The sequence below is a fragment of the Artemia franciscana genome, chromosome 6 (assembly GCF_032884065.1).
Source record: "Artemia franciscana chromosome 6, ASM3288406v1, whole genome shotgun sequence".
NCBI lineage: Eukaryota > Metazoa > Arthropoda > Branchiopoda > Anostraca > Artemiidae > Artemia > Artemia franciscana.
The window spans coordinates 24,309,783-24,333,758 of NC_088868.1; the positions used below are offsets into that span (position 1 = coordinate 24,309,783).

The 23,976-nt window shown below is 35.4% G+C and overlaps 1 protein-coding gene across 1 annotated transcript in view; it reads right to left on the bottom strand.

Annotated features, from left to right (window-relative positions):
* Positions 1–22,491, bottom strand: part of LOC136028232 (vitelline membrane outer layer protein 1 homolog) — a 36,846-nt gene extending 14,355 nt beyond the window's left edge. The window contains exons 1-2 of the mRNA XM_065705958.1: positions 22,294–22,491; positions 7,557–7,757 (exon numbers count right to left, since the gene is read on the bottom strand). Of these exons, the coding sequence (XP_065562030.1) occupies positions 7,557–7,745 (189 nt within the window). The 5' untranslated portion in view covers positions 7,746–7,757; positions 22,294–22,491. The remainder of the gene's footprint in view (positions 1–7,556; positions 7,758–22,293) is intronic.
* Between the last annotated feature and the right edge of the window lie 1,485 nt (positions 22,492–23,976).

Sequence of the window (23,976 nt, forward strand, 5' to 3'; positions counted from 1 at the left end):
GTACTAACATGGATCTTCATATTTCCGTTATCTTCATTTAATTATAATTTACTTGAGCAGGGAGATACTGCCGATTTGTATTTATGTATTTGGGACAATTATCGGAGCTAGCAAAAATATTATCGCATTTTTAGAATATCAAACTACCATGGAAAAGTCTTGCCGGCTTGGCAGCTACCCCTTCCCCCTCGCTTTAGAACCAACACTTTTGGCAATTCTTGTTAAAAATTTCCTTATTGTTTCTTGTCACAAGACAATATTGCTGGGTATTTTGCCTGTGTTCAGTATCAGCACTATACAAGACACGGCAAAATAGGTAAAGAGAACATGTATGTATATGCCACCCATGTTTGGGAAGTGCAAAACTTCATCTTTTTTTGAGGGAGAGAAAGATGGATTTATTAATATAAATAATAAAACAAAACAAGCAAATGGCCCGAAGCAAAGCTTGTTTGGGCTTACAACCCCAATACACATACAAATAAAAACGATACGAAAAGAAGAAGAAAAGAAAAAGAAAAGGAAAAGAAAAAGAAAAGAAAAGAAAAAAATTCAATTACCCTGCAATTCAATGGACACGGAATTACACTTCAAAAAAGACAAAACAAAAAGAAACTAAAACCACTTGACCAGTATCGCCTAGAACAAAACCAACATCTTGGCTCCACTTGAGGTCCACTCAACTATCAAAACCATAAATATTAAGGCAAAATATCATAGAATATTATACAGGCAATACAAGAAGAATCACCATTTCGGACGGAGACTGAGCTCAATTTTTGCTAGAAAACTTGATTTTTTAAAGAGTGAAAGGACCGAGTTTTTAGTAAAAGTTCAGAACAATAAAATAAATCCAGGTTGGGTGGGATAATTGTTATTTAGAAAGTCTTTACAACTTTGGAAATATTTTATTTATATTGAGTACTGAAAAGCATTGAGGTTCAGCGATACTGGTCTATCGCTACTTTACAGGTATAAAAACAATGGAAGGAGTTCACTCCTTCTCTCCAATAGGACTATGGACTCTCCAAATAGGAAATTTCTGTAACAACATGTCGATCGGCAAATATGTGAAACATGTTCAACTTACCAAATCTATCAGAACAATGAACAAATCAGAATCTGTCAGAACAAAATTGCAAGTTATATTTTAACTTTGCGTAAGGAACATATTGGCTCAGACCCATATAGTTTGTATCAGGAAAGAGTGGTTGGCCATTGGCCTTAGAATGCATTATTGCACAATAATCATTTTAGCAAATGTACTAAACGTTCCATAGGTATTGCGACGCCACAAATTAAGATGGGATACAAGAACGCTTATATAGGAGGTTAAGGGTTTCATTGCACCTGGAAGACCAAGCAAAAGGAGTATTATTGAGAGAATGACGATTTTCAAACAAACAAATATCGTCGTGAGATCTTCCAATTATGCTTAATAAAATGGCTATCTCAAAACTTTAATTTAACGACTTCGGGGAAAAAAGGACGTGGGCTATGCTTTTAAACACCTCGTGGTAACAAACTGTAACTAAGGAGCGATACGGCTCAATAGTAACTGAAACTTTAAGAAACAGCGCCTTGAAAAGAATAGATACATCAAAAGAATCGAATTTTGATACTGATTCAAAATATATAATATTCATCAAGTTTAATGGCACCCTTCAAAAGTCACAAGCCTGGGAAAATTTGCCTAATTTAAAAAAAAGGGAGGGGGAACATCGCAAAGCATCAAGTGACTTGAATAAAAGTCACATCTTTAGGTTCAGCATGTTACTGTAGAGGTTTCAAGCTCTTATGAACAAAAATGGGGATTTCTTTTTGTTCGAAGAAAGATCATGAATGCGTGTTTAATTGTTTGTTGTTTTTTTCTTCCCAGAGGTGATTGTATCGAACCAGTTATCCTAGAAAATCAGGAGAGGGCTCATCTGATCAGAAGCGAAAATTTTTAGCGCCCTTTTTAAGTGACCAAAAATACTGGAGGGCAGCAAAACCCCCACCCGCGCCCCTTTTCCCGAAGTCGTTCGACCAAAATTTTTAGATAGCCATTATATTCACCATGATGATGATGATCATAGTCAAAAAACTTAATAACTGCGTCCTTCCGGATAACTTAATCCTCCACAGTCCTGGAGGGAGGGGCTGTAAGCTAAGAACTTCGCCCGATGTTTACATATAGTATTGGTTATTGGAAAGTATGCATATATTTTTCTGGGGAGGATTTTCTGTGGTGGAGGGGTATTTTCTACAGGTAGAATTTTCTATTTGGAGGAATTTTGCAGGAAGGAATGAAGTTTCCAGAGGAAATTTTACACGGGGATAAATTTACTATAATCCATGTACAAAATTTACAAATTTTCTGCAGGATTCTCCATAGGCGTAAGCGGAAGAAGATTTCCATTATAGCGGGGGGTTCCGGGAAAAATTTAGAGATGATTTTAGAGATATTTCCCGGCATAAATAGAAAATGAGCAGAAATTAAGTAAAAAAAAAATAAGTGTTTTATCGAATGAGAATATGCTAAGGAAATTTTTTTAGGTTGAATCGTGAGCAAGAAACTTTTTTTTTTGGGGGGGGGGGGGTTCGCAGCGAGAATGAAATTAAACGGGGGTAATTTCCCAGGGGAAAGAATTCCAAGGAGGGGGAGGCGGAAAATCTAGTATTATTTGACAACGATCAGAAATCAGGTTAAGAAACAATAATTTTTTTGAACTGAAAGTAAGGAGCAACATTAAAACTGAAAACGAACAGAGATTATTCCGTATATGAGTTACACCTTCTGCTGAAATTCTTATTAATTATCTGAATTATTTAATTATCTTATTATACGAATTAATTACTCTGAAAAGGTGCACCTTTTGTCAAAATTCTTAAAGAATTAATCCTGAAGCGCAACGACCGTTTAATTAGAAAACTAACTTTTTTAAAAGTGCTTAAAAACTTTACCACGAAGAGCGGGTATTAAAGAGGCGGCAGCCCCCCCCCACCTCATATACGAAGTAAGTTCTGTTTGTTTTCAGTTATAATGATACTCCTTACTTTCAGTTGAAAAAACTTGCTTTTAATTTAATTATGAACTAACATGGATAACATGGATGAATGAGATTAAAATGGTTCCTTCGATTATCACCCACTTCTTAAAATCAATTTAAGCTTAATATAATATATTTTGGTACACAGGAATATGAAGTTGAGACAGAGAGAATTAATATAGAAGCCAGAATGTATGACTAGATTGCACTAATAGAGAAATACATTATTATCAACATATATGGGTCCATTATTGGGGGTGTTTTTCTGAGTATATTAATTATTACATTTGAAAAGAGTATAACAAAGAATAAAGTAATGTCTTTTCTAAGTAAATTGATTATAATTTTTTAAAAGAGAAATCAAGTAGCGTGCTCATCTTATCCCAATGTCAATTGTGGAAACCCCCCTCCCATCCACCTTAGTTGTCCTTAATCTTTGATATAACTAGAGTTATATCGATTTCTTTTGAAATGAGCCGTTAAACAGCCTTCTACAATGATCCATTGCCCCGCTAGCTGCGGAGAAAACAAAAGAAAAAAAAAAAACAAAAACAAAAAAACACAAAGATGCTGTACCGCTGCAGCCCGGATTTTCATTCTTTTCTTTGAACTGGCTTTGGTCCTTAAAAGTATAGTGCTCTTTAATTTTTGCTAATTTTGGGGTTTTTTTTTCGTTGTGCTCCGTCATTTTCTTTTTGTATCAAGACGGGTTTTCAATAAAAATAAAATGATAGCTTTTCATTCCATTAAAGCCCTAGAAAGGAAAGGAGTTTACAATTTAATTGAAAAAACGATGAATTACAAGTTTATAGAAGAATTATTAAACGAATTTAACGAATTAGAAAAAATACATCCAAGCATACGCTTTCATTACAGCAAGAAACATGACCAATTAAGAGCTATTGGTCTTACAGGTAGATTAAATAAAAAAAACAAGTTTTTTTTAACTGAAAGTAAGGAGCGACATTAAAACTTAAAACGAGCAGAAATTACCCTGTATATGAAAGGGGATTTTCTCTCTTCAACACCCCACTTTTTACGCTAAAGTTTGACTCTTTCTCTCAACTCTACTTTTTAAAACAATAAAAACTTTAGCGTAAAGAGCAGGGCGTTAAAGAGGGAACATCCCCTTTCATATATGGGGTAATTTCTGCTCCTTTTAACTTTCAATTTCGCTCCTTACTTTCAGTTAAAAAAACTTTTTTTTTATATTTTATTTCCTGAGCGCTTTTTTTTGTTAATCCATGTTTTGATTTCGGCTCTCCGCAGATGAATAATTAAAGCGAAATTTGCATATTTATTTATTTGGCCAAATGGATTTCCCATATTTTTGATCGAATGACCTTAGAAAAAAGGAGGGGGAGGAGGCCCAGTTGCCCTCCAATTTTTTGGGTACTTAAAAAGGAAACTAGAACTCTTAATTTTTTAAGAACGTTTTCATTAGTAAAAGATATAAGTAACTTACGAATTAGCTTACGTAACAAACTTCTATATTCATATTTTTATTACATATATGAGAGGGTTCGCCCACTCGTCAATACCTCGTTCTTTACACTAAATCTTAAATTTTTTCACCTGAATCACAAAGGCCGTAGAATAAATAGTTGAAATTACTAAAAATACCTTAGCGTAAAGAATGAGGTATTAGGAGGAGGTGAACCACTTATATGCGCAATATTTTCTGTTCGTTTTAAGTTTTAATGCTACCCCGTACTTTCAGTTAAAAAAACTTTTTCATATTTATTTTTTCATTGTTTTTTTAAATAATGCTAGAAAATGCTGCGCCCCCTTCATGGAAATCTTCTTCCCCCATGAAAAGTTTCCCCCGCATAACCCTCCTCTCAACCAAAAAATCCCCCTGAAAACGTCTGTACACTTCGCAATAACCATTACTAAATGCAAACACTGGTCAAAGTTTGTAACTTGCAGCCCCTCCCACTGGGACTGTGGGGGAGTGAGTCATTCCCAAAGACATAGTTATTAGTTTTTTAGACTATGCTGAATAAAATGGCTATCTCAGAATTGTGATACGACGTCTTTGGGAAAAAATGAGCATGGGAGGGGGCCTAGGTGCCCTCCAATTTTTTTGGTCAATTAAAAAGGGCACTAGAACTTTTCATTTCCGTTCAAATGAGCCTTCTTGCAAAATTCTAAGACCACTGGGTCGATACGATCGCACCTGGGAAAGAAAAAAAAAAAACAACAAATAAACACGCATCCGTGATTTGTTTTCTGGCAAAAAACACACAATTCCACATTTTCTTAGATAGAAGCTTGGAACTTGTACAGTAGGGTTTTTTGATACGCTGAATCTTATGGTATGATTTTCGTTAAGATTCTTTGACTTTTAGGGGGTGTTTACCCCTATTTTCTAAAATAGGGCAAATTTCCCCAGGCTCGGAATTTTTGACAGGTAGGACTAAACTTGATGAAACTTATATATTTAAAATCAGCATCAAAATGCAATTCTTTTGATGTAACTATTGGTATCATTATTCCGTTTTTAGAGTTTTGGTTACTATTGAGCCGGGTCGCTCCTTAATACAGTTCGTTACCACGAACTGTTTGACAATCTACTGAAATTTTTAACCGCTTATTGGAATTGCGAGGATTTGAAAATCAAATATGGAAAATGAGTTCAAATAATCTAGGTTTGCAAAGTTTTGACTTCTTTTGAACATCTCTCTACCTCTGTTCAAATTTAATTCAGTACAGCCAAGTGAGAAATATTACATCGCCCGTTTGGAATTTATACTACGAAAGTTGGTCAAAACCTTAATTGTTCATTACGCTTTTCAAAAAATTCTTTGCCTTAGATTTAAAAGAAACTGGTTGAATTTAGATCAAAAATGAAAAAGGGGGATTAATCGATATTAATAGGGGTACTATCTCAGCAGTGCTTCGATTCAAAAAGCGAAGGCAATGAGGAAACCTCATCACTGTCATAGTGTGTACTTTTTTAGAGGACCATTAAGGAATATGATAAAGGAAGTCATATTATGCAGGCAGAATTAGCAATATAGATTTCTTCTAAATCTATTTGAACAAAATGTCCTCATTGAGCTCGATTTTAAATTCTCCAATGAGATCGTCTTTTTTACTCATGCTTCCACCTTAATTGGACATAGAGAGAATTTATCGCTTTATAAGAAATATGTATATTTTAAGCATTTATAATAAAACATTTTTTTAAGCATTTACAGCATTTAACTTCTGAGTTATATTGAATTAGAGTGTTTTAGTACCAGCTGCTTTATTGCTCCTGCGTGAATGCAGAGGTGGACGCTTAAGAACTTGGCGTAGAAAATGTCGTGAGAAGTGATAGTCCTTTAGCTGACGACCTCGGAAGCAACCCCTACCTACAACAAAGATCCTCGAAAGTGACAGAATCTCTAGCATCGTGTTGTGTATAGTGATCAAAATGTAGCATATTCCAGAAGGTGCCCATCATCTCTTTGGTCGAGTAAAAAGCGAACCTCGGCTCCTAGTAACCAAAAGTGAAAAAGCACATTAAAAAATCGTTCAAGGAGAAATATTTTACAATGGATTTGGGTTCAGAAATAAAATTTATTATTTGGATTAAAGAAACAATCATTTTGCATTAGGCTACCGAAACAAATTCTTGAGAATTTCAAAAGACCTCAAAACCCCAAAATTTCCCGTTTTGAAAACCAAGATAAAAAGCATTTTAGAATGGGTAGTCTAATTGTTTTGGCTAGTTTCGAGTTTAAACTTACTGCTACTTGCATACATTATTCATCCTCTACCTACACTCATGTCTGTAGGACTTTTAGAATTTGTAATTCCCTTCCATAGCAATTGTAATCCAAATCCCCTTGGATTCATTTTTGCCTTCATGTTTTGACAGAAATGTATCACTTTTTATTGCAAGTCGTTCTTACAATTGTTGGCGTGGTTATATTTCAAAAAAAAGATTCGGCCTTTAACGCAGAACCTTAGAAGCCTACCCATCCAAAGTTTGTTTTCTGGACTTAATCGAAATAGCACTGGATTTGATCCTTTTAAAATAAGATTTATACCCCGAAAATCACATCTCTAATAGTCGTACTTCTGTAGCCACCTCTATTTTGGTTAGACAAACAATTAGACACCCGAAATAATTTTTTGTTTTTAGCAAAACAAAATATTTAAACATCAAAATAGATGTATGTCAGACCTAGAATTCACATTGCTGCGTTTTCACGCAAAAAAACCTTAGCAGTTTGTCTAAGATTTCAACCGTTTTTGTTTTTGCGTTTTTGCTGGCTCAGGTTTCAAGAAAATCCACTGGCTGTCGAAATATTCGAACGAATTGTACAAAAACGAATGCGTTGCAAACTCGCAAAAATTTACTCTTCTTAGATAATGGAAGTACAAAAAACATTTATTTTTGAGAATTTTTTCTATTCAAAGTGTCATTATTAGGACCACACCAGAACTTTGCCTTTGCAGCAGGACTTACGATAATCCCTGGTTTTCCCATAAAAAATTGATCTAAATATACCCTGGGTAACAAATTCTTACCTTTAGGAAAAACCCAGTGGCATAAGAACCATCCTGACAGAATTCATTTGAATGCCAATCTCCCCATTTCAATCCATTGTCAACTTGGATCTTCTCAACAACTCTATGGGTTGTGTCACTAATAGTTGAACATACAATTGGGCTAACCAATTCGACTACAAAATATAGTAGAATCGCTTCCATCTTCATTTCAGAATGAGCCTAAAAATTAAATCTCTGTAGAGAATACCTATAGTGTCTCAACTAAACGAAAGTGACGGGTTTAAGCCAGTAACTGTCCGCTCGGCAGTAGTCAACCCAAAGGTGTTATTCTAAACCCTCTTGAAAAACTAGAGTGTAACCTCTCTCCGCTTTGAGATATAAACAATTGCTTAAATCTGATAAATCTTTTATAAGGAGGTAAAAATGGATATTTTTTTGTCTTGACTTCACATGAAACATCTTGTCTTTAGCTCCCCCCAAATAACATCATTCCTTTTTAATACTCGCGTACAAGATTACTTTATAATAATGTACTACTTTTCACCATTTGCTCCTAACGCAAGCCCGTTTTCAGGGGCATGGGTTGCATCCAGTCTGAATCGTAATTGCGTAACAGAAATACATACAAACAAATTTTTGACACTTTTGTCTACTGTAATTGTCAATCATGGTTTCAGGATCAGCAGCAGCCTAGTAAAAAGCAGATCCTGGGTAATAGAAGCCGGAAGTTAAAAAAAGCATCCTGAAAAAAACAATCTAGTGATAAAAAATTACCATCAAAAGCTCATTCAGGAATAGTAACAATTATTTCGGTTTGTTTTACTATTAAAAGCTTATTGCCAAAAAAAAAAAAAAAAAATAAATCATGGAAACCCCCTAGAAATGGTAGCCGATAGCAATGTAAGATGAATATTTGGGAAAACTTTAGTTGAAATCTCTCGTCGAAATTTCTTGCCCCTCACCCAAAAAAAACATATTTTACCGATAAGTTGTTGATGTGTTTCCTCTTTTCCTACCACTATGGGGTTACTGGGACACCATAAATAGTTTTTAAAGGGTCTATTTGAAAGATAATGCTTGCATCTGTATTTAATTTCTTAAATACTCTACAAAACCACAAAAATTGACAGTCAGACCTCCTCATAGCACGTTTCAAAATTAGCGCTGGTGATGGTAAAGATTCTGTCGCTACAATCATACTCTTTAACTGGGTCATAAGCTTTTTTCCGAACGAAATACTGATGGCGCAGCACCTTGTTATTGACTTTATATGGTCAGTTCTGTCGGGCTTTGACTTTGATGACGAAGTGGCACTAGACTTTAAAATTTTGGTTACCTCCAAACTGCACAAGAAAGAGAGAGAGAGAGAGAGAGAGAGAGAGAGAGAGAGAGAGAGAGAGAGAGAGAGAGAGAGAGAGAGAGAGAGAGAGAGAGAGAGAGAGAGAGAAAGGTTTATTTAAACAACAATCGTAGCTCTAATGGCTAATTTGATGTTGAAATACAAAATATGTTATTATGCAATATTATATATTGACGTAAAAAACGCTGAAACGTCTCCTACAGAAAAGCTCTATTTGAAAATGAACTGATTTATTCAGTATTATTCCCTTGGGCAGTGCTCTTTCTTGCCCCTGAGCATTTTTAGAAATATGTACTCAGAATGTTGAGACAATCAAGCAGTTCACCTACCTTGGGTCTGCTGAACTGAAAAATTTCAACACAGAAATATCAGCAAGGGAGAATGCCATCCTCGGGAAACTTGTGAGAAAAATATTTTACAAGCCCCGGATCAGCCGTCTACTAAACCACGAATATACTCTGCATCGGTAGGTAACTTGATGCTGCATTCATGACCCAGATGAAGATGATGAAGGTAATAGAACATGTTAAGCAGTGGATAGGACGAGGAGCTCTTGCTTCATCCGTTCCTTTGAATTATCACCCCTGTCGAAACCCTTAAGTATCTCTCACTGTGTTAACCTAGTCGCTTAAATCACCAGCCCACACGAGCATCTGTCCAACTTCAAATGACTGGAGACGCCCAAGATGAAGGGCACGCACATTTATATCTGCTTTCTCCCACGATAGCGATCCTGCCGAATAATAGCTGAAGTCAAAGCCAAGGTCTGATAAATTTTACAATGTAAACAAAGCCTGGCTAAAATTCTTGGAGCACAGTGACTTTAAAGCAGTCAAGTTTCAGGGTTAACAGCAGGGAGCGGCTACATAGTATACCCCCTCGCATTCAGTGGTTTTCCAAGTAATTTACCATTTCATCTTCACTTGGAAAAACTTCTTTATGCTTCAATTTTATTTTGTTTTCGAAGCAGAATTACACGACAATGGTTCAGAATGAATCCAAAGTACAATTGCAAAAGTCCATTCCAAAATCCTAATTTTGTTTTCATAGCTATGTCTTTTTTTATTTTCTTTAGGGAAGATAAAAAGTACCAATCCATATACAAAAAAATATTCATGAACAGTAATTAAAGAGCAATATGCGTCAGAAGAGACAACATGTATGGAGATGAGACTAGATTAGTTAAACAGATGAATAAAACACAAAAAAGAAAGTAAGAAAAAAATAAAATAAAACAATATAACAAATAGAGAATTTTACATTTTTCTTCTTGAAGAAAGACAACAAAGGCGTGTGTGCTGTGCGAGAGTCTTTTTGGCTAAAATAAATGTCTATGTTAGCCATTTATTTTGTAGGACTACCTGCAACTTTAAAAAACAAAAAGGCTACCATACGGCATTACTGACTCTGAAACTCGATGCTCAATATACTTATATATATGATAATTTTAAATCAATTAACTATCCTTGAATTTTCACACAATAGCTTTTTGGACTTCTTTCGGCTGGAATTGTTGTTTTGAACCATAAAATGGCTGAAAACACCGTTTTGCTCTGAAACAGTCTTTTCGGCTAAAATAAATGTCTATGTTAACCGTTTATTTTGTTTGAATACCTGCAACTTTAAAAACGAATGCGTCACCGTACGGCATTACTATCTCTGAAGCTAGGGGGTCAATATGCGTATAGATTTTCGAAAATTCTAAATCAATTAACTATTCCAGAATTATCTCGCAATAGCATTTTGTACTTATTTTAGCTAGAATTGTTGTTTTGCACGATAAAATGCATGAAAACACTGTTTTGCTGTGGGACAGTCTTTTTGGCTAAAAATAAATGTCTATGTTAATCATTAATTTGTAGGACTATCTGCACCCTCAAAAACGAATGCGCTTCCGTGTGGCATTACTGCCAGTGACACCCGAGGCTCCGTATTCGTATGGTTTTTCAATAACTCTAAATCAATTGACTATCTCAAAATTTTCACACAATAGTATTTTGGCCTTCTTTTGGCTAGCATTGTTCTCTTGCATAAAAAAAAGCTGGAAACACCGTTTTGCTGAGGGACAGTCCTTTTGGCTATAGCAAATGTCTATGTTAACCGTTATTTTGTAGGACTACCTACACCTTTTAAAACTGAATGCGCCACCGTACGGCATCACTGCCTTTGAAACTCGAGTCTCAATCGGCGTACAGGTTTTCAAATAATAATAAATCAATTAACCGTTACATAGCGTTGGCGTTATATTTTTCATTAATTAAATGATTACGCTTTGTAGTTTTATCCTGAAACAAGAAATCTAAAGGACAAGGACTTTTGTACATGTAAATTTTATTAACATTAAAAAAGTTGAAAAATCATGAGATTACAGGAAAAGCAGTTACAGCACAAGAAACGAAAAAACATAACATGAAAAAAGGTTATAAGGGATAAAATATAAGCAAAAAGAGCCATAAATTAAAGAAACGCAAGAACCATAGCAAGCAATTCCACCGGACCCCCTAGCATTCAATCACACAGGGCTCCTCACATCAAATTCCACCGGGCCCCTACCAACCTTTCCCATCGGGGGACCTAGAAAGCAATTCCACCAGGGGGAGCTTTTTATTAGAGGTAAATTAAAGCCCTAATAAGAGCTGTTTCTGAGTGGTTTTGATGAAAATGCTACGTTTCTTTGAGCCAAGACTATGGATATTCACACTACTGTGACAACATGTGGCTAGCCCAACCTGGCAAGCGATTCCAGAGGAGGAAGATTGTTATTAGTGACAAATTAAAACCATATGAATAGGAATCTCTGAGAGATCTGAATGAAAATGCCTCATTTCTTTGACTGGATGTTAAATTTCAGTTCCCCAACCGCTGAAAACACCCCCATCTTAACTTGAAGCTGTAAAAATGCTGGTCCAAGCAATTCCCAGCTTACGACACTAAATGGCTGATACACGGCACCCCCTAGCAGGTATTATCTTGTGCATATCTCATTTTTGGGCATTTTCCTGCAAAAATATTCGTTTACGTTAGAATTGATCACCTAAACTTCATGAAAAAAATCCCCATTAGTGTTTCTTCAGATGACTCCTAGAAATTGAGACCAGCATGGCACAATGCACCAGCCCCAATGACAACTTCTGGAGGCACATTATCACACCCAAGGGTTTTTCAACCCTTTTTTCTCGAAAATAAATTTATGAACTAAAAATGACAATTGTTTTTAAATGGACCGCTAAAACTTGCCATTTCATTGCTAGAATGAGATGTTCCATGGCGATTCCCAGACTTTGACACTCAATAGCTGACACACGACACCCTCTAGCAAGCATTATCATACTTTTGATATTTTTCGGACATTTTCCTGCAAAAATATTCATTTACACTAGAACCGATCGTTTAAACTTAATGAAAAAATCACCATTAGCGTTTTTTCTGATGACTCATAGCAGTTGAGGCCAGATTGGGACAATGTATCAGCCCCCTCCCGCCCCCACCCTGATGACACCCTTCTGGAACTCATTATCACACTAAAGATTTTACATCTTTTTCCCTAAAAATAAATTTATAACCTACAAATTACCATTGTTTTTATTTGAACAGCAGAAACTTGCTATTTCATTGCTAGATAGCAATATTCCATGACAATTCCAAACTCGTGACACTCAATGGCTGACACACGGCACTCTCTTACAAGTATTATCAAACAAATCACATTGTTTGGGCATTTTTCTGCAAAAATATGCGTTTACACTAGAATGAATCGTTTAAACTTAAAAATCCCAATTAGCGTTTCTTCTGATGACTCATAGCAATTGAGGTCAGACTAGCACAATGTACAAGCTCCTTGATGACACCCTTCTGGTGCACATTATTAAACCTAAGGGTTTTTGAGCCTTTTTTCCTAAAAAAAAAATAAATTTATAAACTAAAAAATGACTATTTTTTTTGTTTGAAGAGCGGAAATTTGTCATTTCGTTGTTAGACTGTGATGTTCCATGGCAATTTCAAGCCTATGACACACAATGGCTGACACAAGGCACGCTCTAGCAAGCATTATCACACTTATAACATTTTTCAGGCATTTACCTGCAAAAATATTCGTTTAAACTGGAACCGATCCATTAAAAAAAAATCCCCATTAGTGTTTCTTCTGATGATTCCTAGCAATCGAAGCCAGCGTGGCACAATATACCTGCCCCGATTACTTTCTTCTGGCACATATTTTTACACCTAAGGGGTTTTCAACCTTTTCCCCTTAAAATTAAATTGATAAACTAAATATGACCATTGATATTATTCGACCTTGTTATATGCTAATTTTTGTTCGTGAAACTTGTTTCATGTTAATTTTTCTCTTCGTGGTACTTGTACATTGATTTTGCTCGTGAATCTAATTACTTTCTAATTTTTTGTACACAAAAAAGTTCCATGAACAAAATCAGTTTCACGAGGAGAAAAATCAAAGTACAAGTTTCAAAAAGAGAAACATCAACATGTAACAAGTTTCACAAACGAAAATCGGCACACAAAAAGTTCAACGAAGAAGAAACCAGCATATAACGAGTTCCATGAACAAAATCAGTTTCACGAGTAGAAAACTCAATGTACAAGTTTCACGAAGAGAAAATCAATATGACACAAGTTTCACGGACAAAAATTAGCAAGAAACAAGTTTCATGAACAAAATCAGTTTCACAATGAGAAAAAAATGCACAAGTTTCGGGAAGAGAAAAATCAACATGCAACAAGTTTCACGAATAAAAATCAGCACGCAAAAACTTCCACGAACAAAAAATCAGCATGTAACAAGTTGCAAGAACAAAATCAGTTTCACGAGGAGAAAAATCAATGTACAAGTTTCCCGAAAAGGAAAATCAACATGTAACTAGTTTTATGAACAAAATCAGCACGCAATAAGTTCCCTGGACAAACTTAGTTTTAGGAGGAGAGTAATCAGTGTATACATTTCACGAAGATAAAATTCAACATGCGAAAAGTTTCACGAACAAAAATCAGCATACAACAATTTCCACGAACAAAGATCACCATACAACATGTTCTACGAACAAAAATCAGGACGCAACAAGTTCCATGAACAAAATTAGTTTAACAATGATAAAAATCAATGTGCAAGTTTCACGAAGGGAAAAATCAATATGAACCAAGTTTCACGAAAAAATCAGCACGTAACAAGTTCCCTGAATAAAGATATGTACGCAACAAGTTCCATGAACAAGATCAGTTTAACAATGAGAGAAACCAATGTACAAGTTTCACGAAAAGAAAAATAAATACGCACCAAGCTTCACGAACAAAACTCAGCACGTAAAAGTTGCATGAACAAAGATAAGCACGTAACAATTTCCATGAACAAGATCAGTAAAAAATGAGAAAAAATTATACAAGTCTCAGGAAGACGAAAATCAATATGCAACAAGTTTGACCGACAAAAATCAGGACACAAAAAGTTCCACGAGCAAAAATAGTTTCATAAGTAGAAAAATCAGTTTATACATTTCACGAAAACAAAAATCAACATGCAACAAGTTTCACGAACAAAAAATCAGCACGAAAAGTTCCATGAACAAAAATATGCACGCAACAAGCTCCATGAACAAAATTGTGCACGCAACAAGTTCCATGAACAAAATTAGTTTCAAAATGAGAAAAATCAATGTACATGTTTCACAATTGGAAAAATCAACATGCGACAAGCTTCACGAACAAAAATCAGCACGCAACACGTTCCACTCACATAAATCAGAAAGCAAGGTTTTAAGAACAAAATCAGTTTTACCAGGAGAAATATCAGTGTACAAGTTTCACAAAGAGAAAAACTAATATGTAACATGTTTCACAAACGAATAAAAATCAGCACGCAACAAGTTGCATGAACAAAATCAGCTTCACAAGGAGAAAAATCAATTTACAAGTTTCATGAAGACGGAAATTAACATGCAACAATCGATCGAAAAAAAATCGATGTACAAGTTTCTCGAAGAGAAAAACCAAAATGCATTAAGTTCCAAGAACAAAAATCAGCAAGTAATAAGTTCCATGAACAAGTTTCACAAGGAGAAAAATCAATGTACGAGTTTCGAGAAGAGATAATCCAACATGCAACATGTTTCACGAAAAAAAGCAGCGTGCAACAAGTTCTACGACCAAAAATGAGTATGCATCAGGTTCCGTCAACAAAATCAGTTTGACAAGGAGAAAAATCAATATACAAGTTTCACGAAGAGAGAAATCAAAAATCAGCAAGTTTCACGAATAAAAATCAGCATGCAACAAGTTCCACGAACAAAAATCAGCAAGCAACAAGTTTCATGAAGAAAGTCAATTTCACAGGGAAAAAATGAATTTAAAGATTTCACACAGAGAAAAACCAACATGCAACAAGTTCCACGAGCAAAAACAAGCACGTAGCAAGTTAAACGAACAAAAAATCAACACGCAACAAATTCTATGAACAGAAAAAGTTTCGCAAGGAGAAAAATGAATGTACAAGGGATAAAAATTAACGTGCAACAAGTTTCACGAACAAAAATCCGAATGCCGCAAGTTCCAAAAACAAAAAATATAAGGACAAATCAATATACAACATGTTTAACGGAAAAATATCAACATGAAACAACTTTGATGAAAATAAAATGAGTTGCATGAAGATAAAAATTAACATACAATAAGTTTCACGAAGAAAAGAAAAATAAACATACATGGGCCTTGTTTGAAAATTCCGAGATGGTGAAATGATTAAAAAAAACTATAGGCACACAATAGGCGTTCTAAATGCAGGCAGTCCTGCAAAACATACGGCTAACATAGGCATTTATTTTAGCAAAAAGACAATCCCAAAGAAAAGTGGGATTTTCAGCCATTTTGTTTTGCAAAACAATAATTCTATTCAAAAGAAGTCCAAAAAGATATTGCGTGTAATTCTGAGATAGTCAATTGATTTAGAATTATCGAAAACCTATACGCATATTGAGCCTCGGGTTTCAGACACAGTAATGGTGTAGGGTAGTGCATTCGTTTCAAGGGGTGAGGATAGTCCTACAAAATAACGGTTAACACAGACATTTGCATTAGCCAAAGAGACGGTCCCAAAACAAAGCGGCATTTTTAGCCATTTTGTGGTGCAAAACAACAATTCTAGCCAAAAGGAAGGGTAAAATGCTATTGCGTGAAATTACTGAGATAGTTAATTGATTTAGAATAATCAAAACCTATACGCATATTGAGCCTCGAGTTTCAACAATGCCATACGCTGGCGCATTCGTTTTTGAAAGGTTTAGATAGTCCTAAAAAATAAAGGATCATATATATGTACATATGTATATGTATATATATGTATATATATATATATATATATATATATATATATATATATATATATATATATATATATATATATATACGTAGAAAAAAAATCAACATGCAACAAGTTTTAAGAACAAAATTCAGCACGCCACAATATCCACAAACAAAATTGGCACACATCAAGTTCCATGAACAAAATCAGTTTCAAGAGGAGAAAAGTCAATTTACAAGTTTTACGAAGAGAAAAAAATGCAATAAGTTGCAAGAACAAAAATCAGCACGCATTAAGTTCTAGGAACAGAAATTGATTATGGAACAATTTCAATGACCAAAATAAGTTTCATGAGGAAAAAAATCAACGTGTAAGTTTCACAAAGAGAAAAATCCGCATGTAACATGTTTTACAAAGAAAAATATCCACGCAAGAAGCTCTACAGACAACAATCAGCAAGTAACAAGCTCCATGGACAAAATCAGTTTCACGAGGAGAAAAATCAATGTACGAGTTTCGAGAAGAGATAATCCAACATGCAACAAGTTTCACGAATAAAAGCAGCGTGCCACAAGTTCTACGAACAAAAATGAGTATGCAACAGGTTCCGTCAACAAAATCAGTTTGACAAGGAGAAAAATCAATATACAAGTTTCACGAAGAGAGAAATCAAAAATCAGCAAGTTTCACGAATAAAAATCAGCATGCAACAAGTTCCACGAACAAAAATCAGCAAGCAACAAGTTTCACGAAGAAAGTAAATTTCACAAGGAAAAAATGAAATTAAAGATTTCACACAGAGAAGAACCAACATGCAACAAGTTCCATGAGCAAAAACAAGCACGTAGCAAGTTAAACGAACAAAAAATCAGCACGCAACAAATTCCGTGAACAGAAAGTCTCGCAAGGAGAAAAATGAATGTACAAGGGATAAAAATTAACGTGCAACAAGTTTCACGAACAAAAATCCGAATGCCGCAAGTTCCAAGAACAAAAAGAATAAGGACAAATCAATATGCAACATGTTTCACGGAAAAATATCAACATGAAACAACTTTGATGAAAATAAAACGAGTTGCATGAAGATAAAAATTAACATACAATAAGTTTCACGAAGAAAAGAAAAATAAACATACATTGGCCTTGTTTGAAAATTCTGAGAAGGTGAAATGATTAAATAAACTATAGGCACACAATAGGCGTTCTAAATGCAGGCAGTCCTGCAAAACATACGGCTAAAATAGGCATTTATTTTAGCAAAAAGACAATCCCAAGGAAAAGTGGGATTTTCAGCCATTTTGTGATGCAAAAAAATAATTCTAGTCAAAAGAAGTCCAAAAAGCTATTACGTGAAATTCTGAGATATTCAATTGATTTAGAATTATCGAAAACCTATACGCATATTGAGCCTCGGGTTTCAGACACAGTAATGGTGTAGGGTAGTGGATTCGTTTCAAGGGGTGAGGATAGTCCTACAAAATAACGGTTAACACAGACATTTGCTTTAGCCAAAGAGACTGTCCCAAAGCAAAGCGGCATTTTTAGCCATTTTGTGGTGCAAAACAACAATTCTAGCCAAAATGAAGGGTAAAATGCTATTGCGTGAAATTACTGAGATAGTTAATTGATTTAGAATAATCAAAACCTATACACATATTGAGCCTCGAGTTTCAACAATACCATACGCTGGCGCATTCGTTTTTAAAAGGTTTAGATAGCCCTACAAAATAAAGGATCATATATATATATATATATATATATATATATATATATATATATATATATATATATATATATATATATATATATATATATATATATATATATATATATATATATATATATATATATATACTTAGAAAAAAATCAACATGCAACAAGTTTTAAGAACAAAATTCAGCACGCCACAATATCCACGAAGAGAAAAGAAGATTTACGAAGAGAAAAAAATGCAATAAGTTGCAAGAACAAAAATCAGCACGCATTAAGTTCTAGGAACAGAAATTGAGCATGGAACAATTTCAATGACCAAAACAAGTTTCATGAGGAAAAAAATCAACGTGTAAGTTTCAAGAAGAGAAAAATCCGTATGTAACATGTTTTACAAAGAAAAATATCCACGCAAGAAGCTCTACAGACAACAATCAGCAAGTAACAAGCTCCATGAACAAAATCAGTTTCACGAGGAGAAAATCAATGTACAAGTTTCACGAAGAAAAAAATCAATATGCAGCAAGATTCACGAACAAAAAATCAGCAACGAATGAGTTCCACGAACAAAAATCAGCACACAACAGGTCCCATGATCAAAATCAGTTTCGTGATGAGAAAAACCAATTACGAGTAAAATAAATGTGGGAGTTTCGCGAAAAGAAAAATCAGCATGCAGCAAGTTTCACCAACAAAAATCAGTATTCAACAGGTACCACGAGCAAAAGCTAGCACGCAATAAGTTCCGTAAAACAAATCAGGTTCACGAGGAGAAAACTCAATGTACAAGTTATACGAAGAGAAAAATCAACATACAATAAGTTTCACAAACAAAAAATTCAGCGCACAACAAGTTCCAAAAATAAAATCAACACGCAACAAGTTCCATGCACAGAATCAGCACAAAATAAGTTCCACGAACAAAATCAGTTTCAGGAGGAGGAAATTCAATGTAATGTAAAAGTTACACGTAATGTAATGTAATGTAAGAGTTACAATTTAAAAGTTGTCCCGAGAGAAAAATCAGCATGGAATAAGTTTACATAAAAATAATGATCATAATCTAGTTTATTAATTTATTTTTGAGGGAAAAAATGTTGAAAAACTCTTAGATGTGATAATTTGCGCCAGAACGATATCATTTGATAGCCATAGATTGCTATAGAGGTAGCCGCATACAAAATCTTGGAATCAATGGAACTTGGAGCGGTATTGACGGGATCTGAATTGAGGAATCAGGGAGCAGAAGTGGCAAATCCGGAACTGACGCAACTGTAGCCAGATTTGGAGTTGAGATCGGAGAGGGTATTGTTGGAACTGGAATCTGTTGAGCCCTGGTGGAAGCCAGCAGAATCGAAGGTCGAACCGTTGTAACCGGGGTTAGGAGTTTTGGAAGTGGAATTGGATATCACTTAAAAAGAAATATCTAAAAATGTCTTAGGAATGATGCAGGGTGCCAGAAAGGCAGTTTTACTGCATGGTGGTGCATTCCCTTCTAGAAGTCCAGGTAGTCCTACAAAATAAATGTTTAACATAGATATTTATTTTGGACAAAAACTATACACATATTGAGCCTCCTGTTTCAGAGGCAGCAATACCGTACGGTGGTGTATTGGTTTCTAAAGGTGCGGGTATTCCTACAAAATAAAAGGCAACATTGACATTTATTTTAACGCTTCATATGAATAAATGATTCGGTTGAAGCTCGAAAATATTGTGTACAGTTGTATATAATAGAGCTTAAGCTATTATGGAGAAGGGTCGGTGGTTCTTAGGGTTGGTTGGGAGAGTAGTGTGCCTCAAGCGTCAAAAAGTGTGTTTGTAATTCTTGGTGGGTATTCAGATTAACATAGCCAAATTTTCAAGCTTCGCTACGCACAACAGTAGTTAAGGGCATATTGAGGAATTTCTTGATTGTTTGGATTGAACGTGTGATTTGACGTATGTTATGGGTTCTTGCAAACTTTCAGCTTGGTTCATGTTGCAGTATCGAGTGATTTGCAGTATCGACTGATCATCATCCGATAGCCTACTCAATCACTTTGGCGTCTGTTGGTCGTCATTGTATAACTCTTGGTCCTTCAGCACCTCTACTCCGTCATGAGTAGTCGAAAATTGATCAAGCGCTTTTTGCCGTATCGATAGATTCAATTCTGGATAAAATAAGCATCCCTTTCTATCACCTTTTCCGATTGCCTCAAAAAGAGAATCTAATCTTTCTAGATATGCGCTGGCACTGAAATTTTCTATCCCCTAGAGGAATCCGTTGGTAGGACCCCGGGGAATTCGTCGCTAGGGCTTCAGGGGAATTCGTTGCTAGGACCCCGAGAGATTTCGTTGCTAGGGCCCCGGTGGAATTGCATGTTAGAGGTCCCGCTTGAATTGCTCGCTACGGTCCCACTGAAATTAGTTTCTAGTACCCCAGTGGAATTGGATGATAGAGGGGCCACAGGAATTGCTCGCGGTAATTGTTTAGTTTCATCACAAGCTGTCTAAACTGGAAACTATGCTGCGAAGCAGCATAGTTTCCATACTATAGCACTCAGAAATGCTAATTCTAGAAACACATCCCTTTCTGGTTGACCCTCCTCCTCCATGGGGCAAACTAAAATGCGTAAAGTGGGCAGGATTTTGAAGCCAAGGGAAAAACTGGGGTTGCACAATATGAATGAAATTATATTTTAAATACTAATTCCAGTCATTACTGGTAATTTCTGTATAGTAGGAAGTCGAAAGATAATTAAAAAAGTTACGCAACCATTAATGTTAATATTCACTTTCACTTTCGTGTTTAAACAAGCCGTCCTGGCCGAATGGATTGGTGCGCTGGATTCAGTTACCTTTGTCTGAGAGGACACGGGTTCGAGTCCCAGTGTACCCAATTGTTCAGTTTGGACGGGGATCAGTGGCATGACTCTGTAATCTTAGCCAGAGTCGACCCAGCTCTAAATGGGTACCTGGAGAAATCTGGGGAAGGTAAACAGGAAGGGTGTGCAAAAGCACAGGATGGTTGGCCCCCAACGCTCCATTGCACTTCCTGGCTGAAGGGCCAAGAAACGGAGATCAGCACCGCCGGTAGGGACTGTAAAGTCTAATGCCGTATCCTTTACCTTTTTTTACTGAACCGGTGAATCAGAGCGATTAGTTAAATATTACGTTTATGTTCCGTTGATTTGAAGAAATGCTTTCCGACGGAATTGAGATTAAACAGTTTTTTAGTTCGAGATTAAATTTGTTTTAAAATATTCTTTGGCTATGGGAAGGCCTTGGTGAAACAAATTGGGTTGAATAGTGATTCTCGCGAGTTATAATTACCTCTAGAGCGAGGCAAATTAGTCCATGAGCCCCGCGGGCAGCGGGGTGAGGTCTGTATTCTATATTCATTGAATGACTATTCGGCCTGAAGCCTGAAAGAGCAAACAAAAAGTAGGTCATAAACATCAATCAACAATTCAACCAATCCTAATTTAGACCTCGCCCAGCTGCCCGCGGGGCCCATGGACTAATTCTCTTCGCTCTATAGGTAATATTCCCTCGCGAAAATCAAAACCCTGCCCACTTTATGTATTTTTAGTTTGTTGAAGGGGGATTTTAGAAAGCTAAAGAATAAATTTTAGAAAGCTAAAAAATGGATCCGCTTCTAGAATTAGCATTTTAAGACGAAACTAAACAATTACCTTTCTTGCGAGGGGTTGGGTAAGCCACGTATTGTCATATCTAACATTCATATATGTTGCCATGTAGGCAAATTTGACCCTCTAGAGGGAGAAGGAGAGGATGTAGGTACTTCAAAATACCTTCCCGGGACATACTTTAGCCTATAGGCCCATCCCTGAAAGTTTCATTTTTCGTAACCCAACCCCTTTCCCGGATAGCCAAAAGTAACTAAAGTAGAATTTTACCTTAGCATAGGCTCAGTGGAAATCTACGTCTAAGGTATGTTTTTTTTTTAATATTTAATACGGGCTATAGAGATGGTATTTTGGTTAGATTAGGATATGTTAGGTATTTACTATATCACATTCTGTAACACCCCCCCCCACATAATATAATTATTTGTTGTAGTTTCCATAATTATTCCCTACCACAATTCTTCGTTGTAGTTTTTATAAGTTTTTAACTAAAGTATTGTATTTTCAACATATTTTGGTATATTTCATTAGGATTAACCTAACTTCACTTCTTGAGTGTGTACTGGGTAATACACAAGTACCCCCTTACTTTCTAAAAAAAAGAAAGGCTGCTCGTTTAGAATTTTACGAAACTTTACGCGTAGTCTAATTACCTTTCAACATATCTTATATATATATCAACTAAAACTTGAGTATACATAAATATTTATATAGGCTATATAATTGTAACATGGACAAGCTTACCAAATTATGCACAACCTAATATCCTATACAGTTATTTATTCCTTTTTCTTCTGTCTATGAAGTCAAACTGATTGGAATTCGAACCTTGAGTGACGTAAAAGTATTTTGTTGGTAAAACTTGGCTTTCAGGTAGAACTTTTTCAAGGGACTTTTAACTTAAACCAGTTATGTATATTGGCCCACACTGAAAATAATCATGTTTACAGCGATCGTTGCCACCTAGCATAGAGCAAACTGCGACCAACAGTAACCAAAAGTTTAAAAATTTGCTTTGGAAAAAACTGTCTTGCGATAAAAAATTGCCATTTTTGCTGATACAGGAACGGTAAATATTATTTAGATTAACCTTATAATTCAAATTTTATAGAAAAGACGATTTTATAGGATTTTCGAAAAGAGCCTGAAGCACATCGAAAATAGAATCAAATCAAAATGGAAAGAACACCATTGGAATCGCCATAACCAAATCCCGACTAAGGAGGATTATAAACATTCACCTTCGAGAAAAGGAAACAAATGGTACTTACGTGTTACCCCAACAACACTCAAGAAATTTGCTCTGTTTATCAAGCAGTTCGTGGTAACGAACTGCAAGTAAGGAGCGACCCAGCTCAATAGTAACCAAAACTGTAAAAAATCAAATTTTGATACCAATAGATATATCAAAGAATTTGATTTTTATGAGTATTTCAAATATATAAATTTAATCAATTTTAGTCTCACCAATCAAAAGCTACGAGACTGAGAAAATTTGCCTTATTTTTGAAAAAAGGAGAAATACACCCTGAAAGTCATAGAATCTTAATGAAAATTACACCATCAGATTCAGCGTATCAGAGGACCCTACTGTAGAGGTTTCAAGCTCCTATTTGCAAAAATGTGGAATTTTGCATTTTTTGCCAGAAGAAAGATCACGGAAGCTAGACCCCTTCCCACGCTCATTTTTTCCCAGAGTCACCGGATCAAAAAATTTTAGACAACCATTTTGTTTAGCATAGTTGAAAAACCTAATAGCTATGCCCTTGAGGATGACTTAATTCCCCACAGACCCCGTGGGAAGGGCTGTAGGTTATGAACTTTGTCCATTGTTCACATATAGGATTGGTTATTGGGAAGTATACAAACGTTTTCAGGGGGATGTTTTCGTGTGGGGGGAGGTCGGAGGAGGAGTCTACGTGGGAGAATCTATTCATGACGGAATTTTTCATTGGGGAAGATAATTTTTCCATTATGAGGGCAATGGATTTCCCAGCATTATTTAAAAAACGATCAGAAATTAAATAAAGCAACATGTGTTTTATAACTGATAGTAAGGACCAACATTAAAACTAATAATGAACAGAAATTAACGTGGAATGATCTTTCCATGGACGGAAACTAAAAATGTTAGAAAGTTTTTTCAACTGAAAGTAAGGAGCAACATTAAACCTTAAAACGAACAAAACTATTACGTATATGAGGGGTTTCACCCCCTCGTTGTCCGATCAAAATTTTGAGAAAGCCATTTAAATGAAAAATATAAAATAAATATACAAATTTTGTTTCAATTATTCATGTGCGGTGAGCCAAAAACAATACCTGCATTGATTCAAAAACGTTCAGAAATTAAATTTTAAAAAACAAGTTTTTTTTAACTGAAAGTAAGGAGCGATATTAAAACTTAAAACGAACAGAAATTACTTC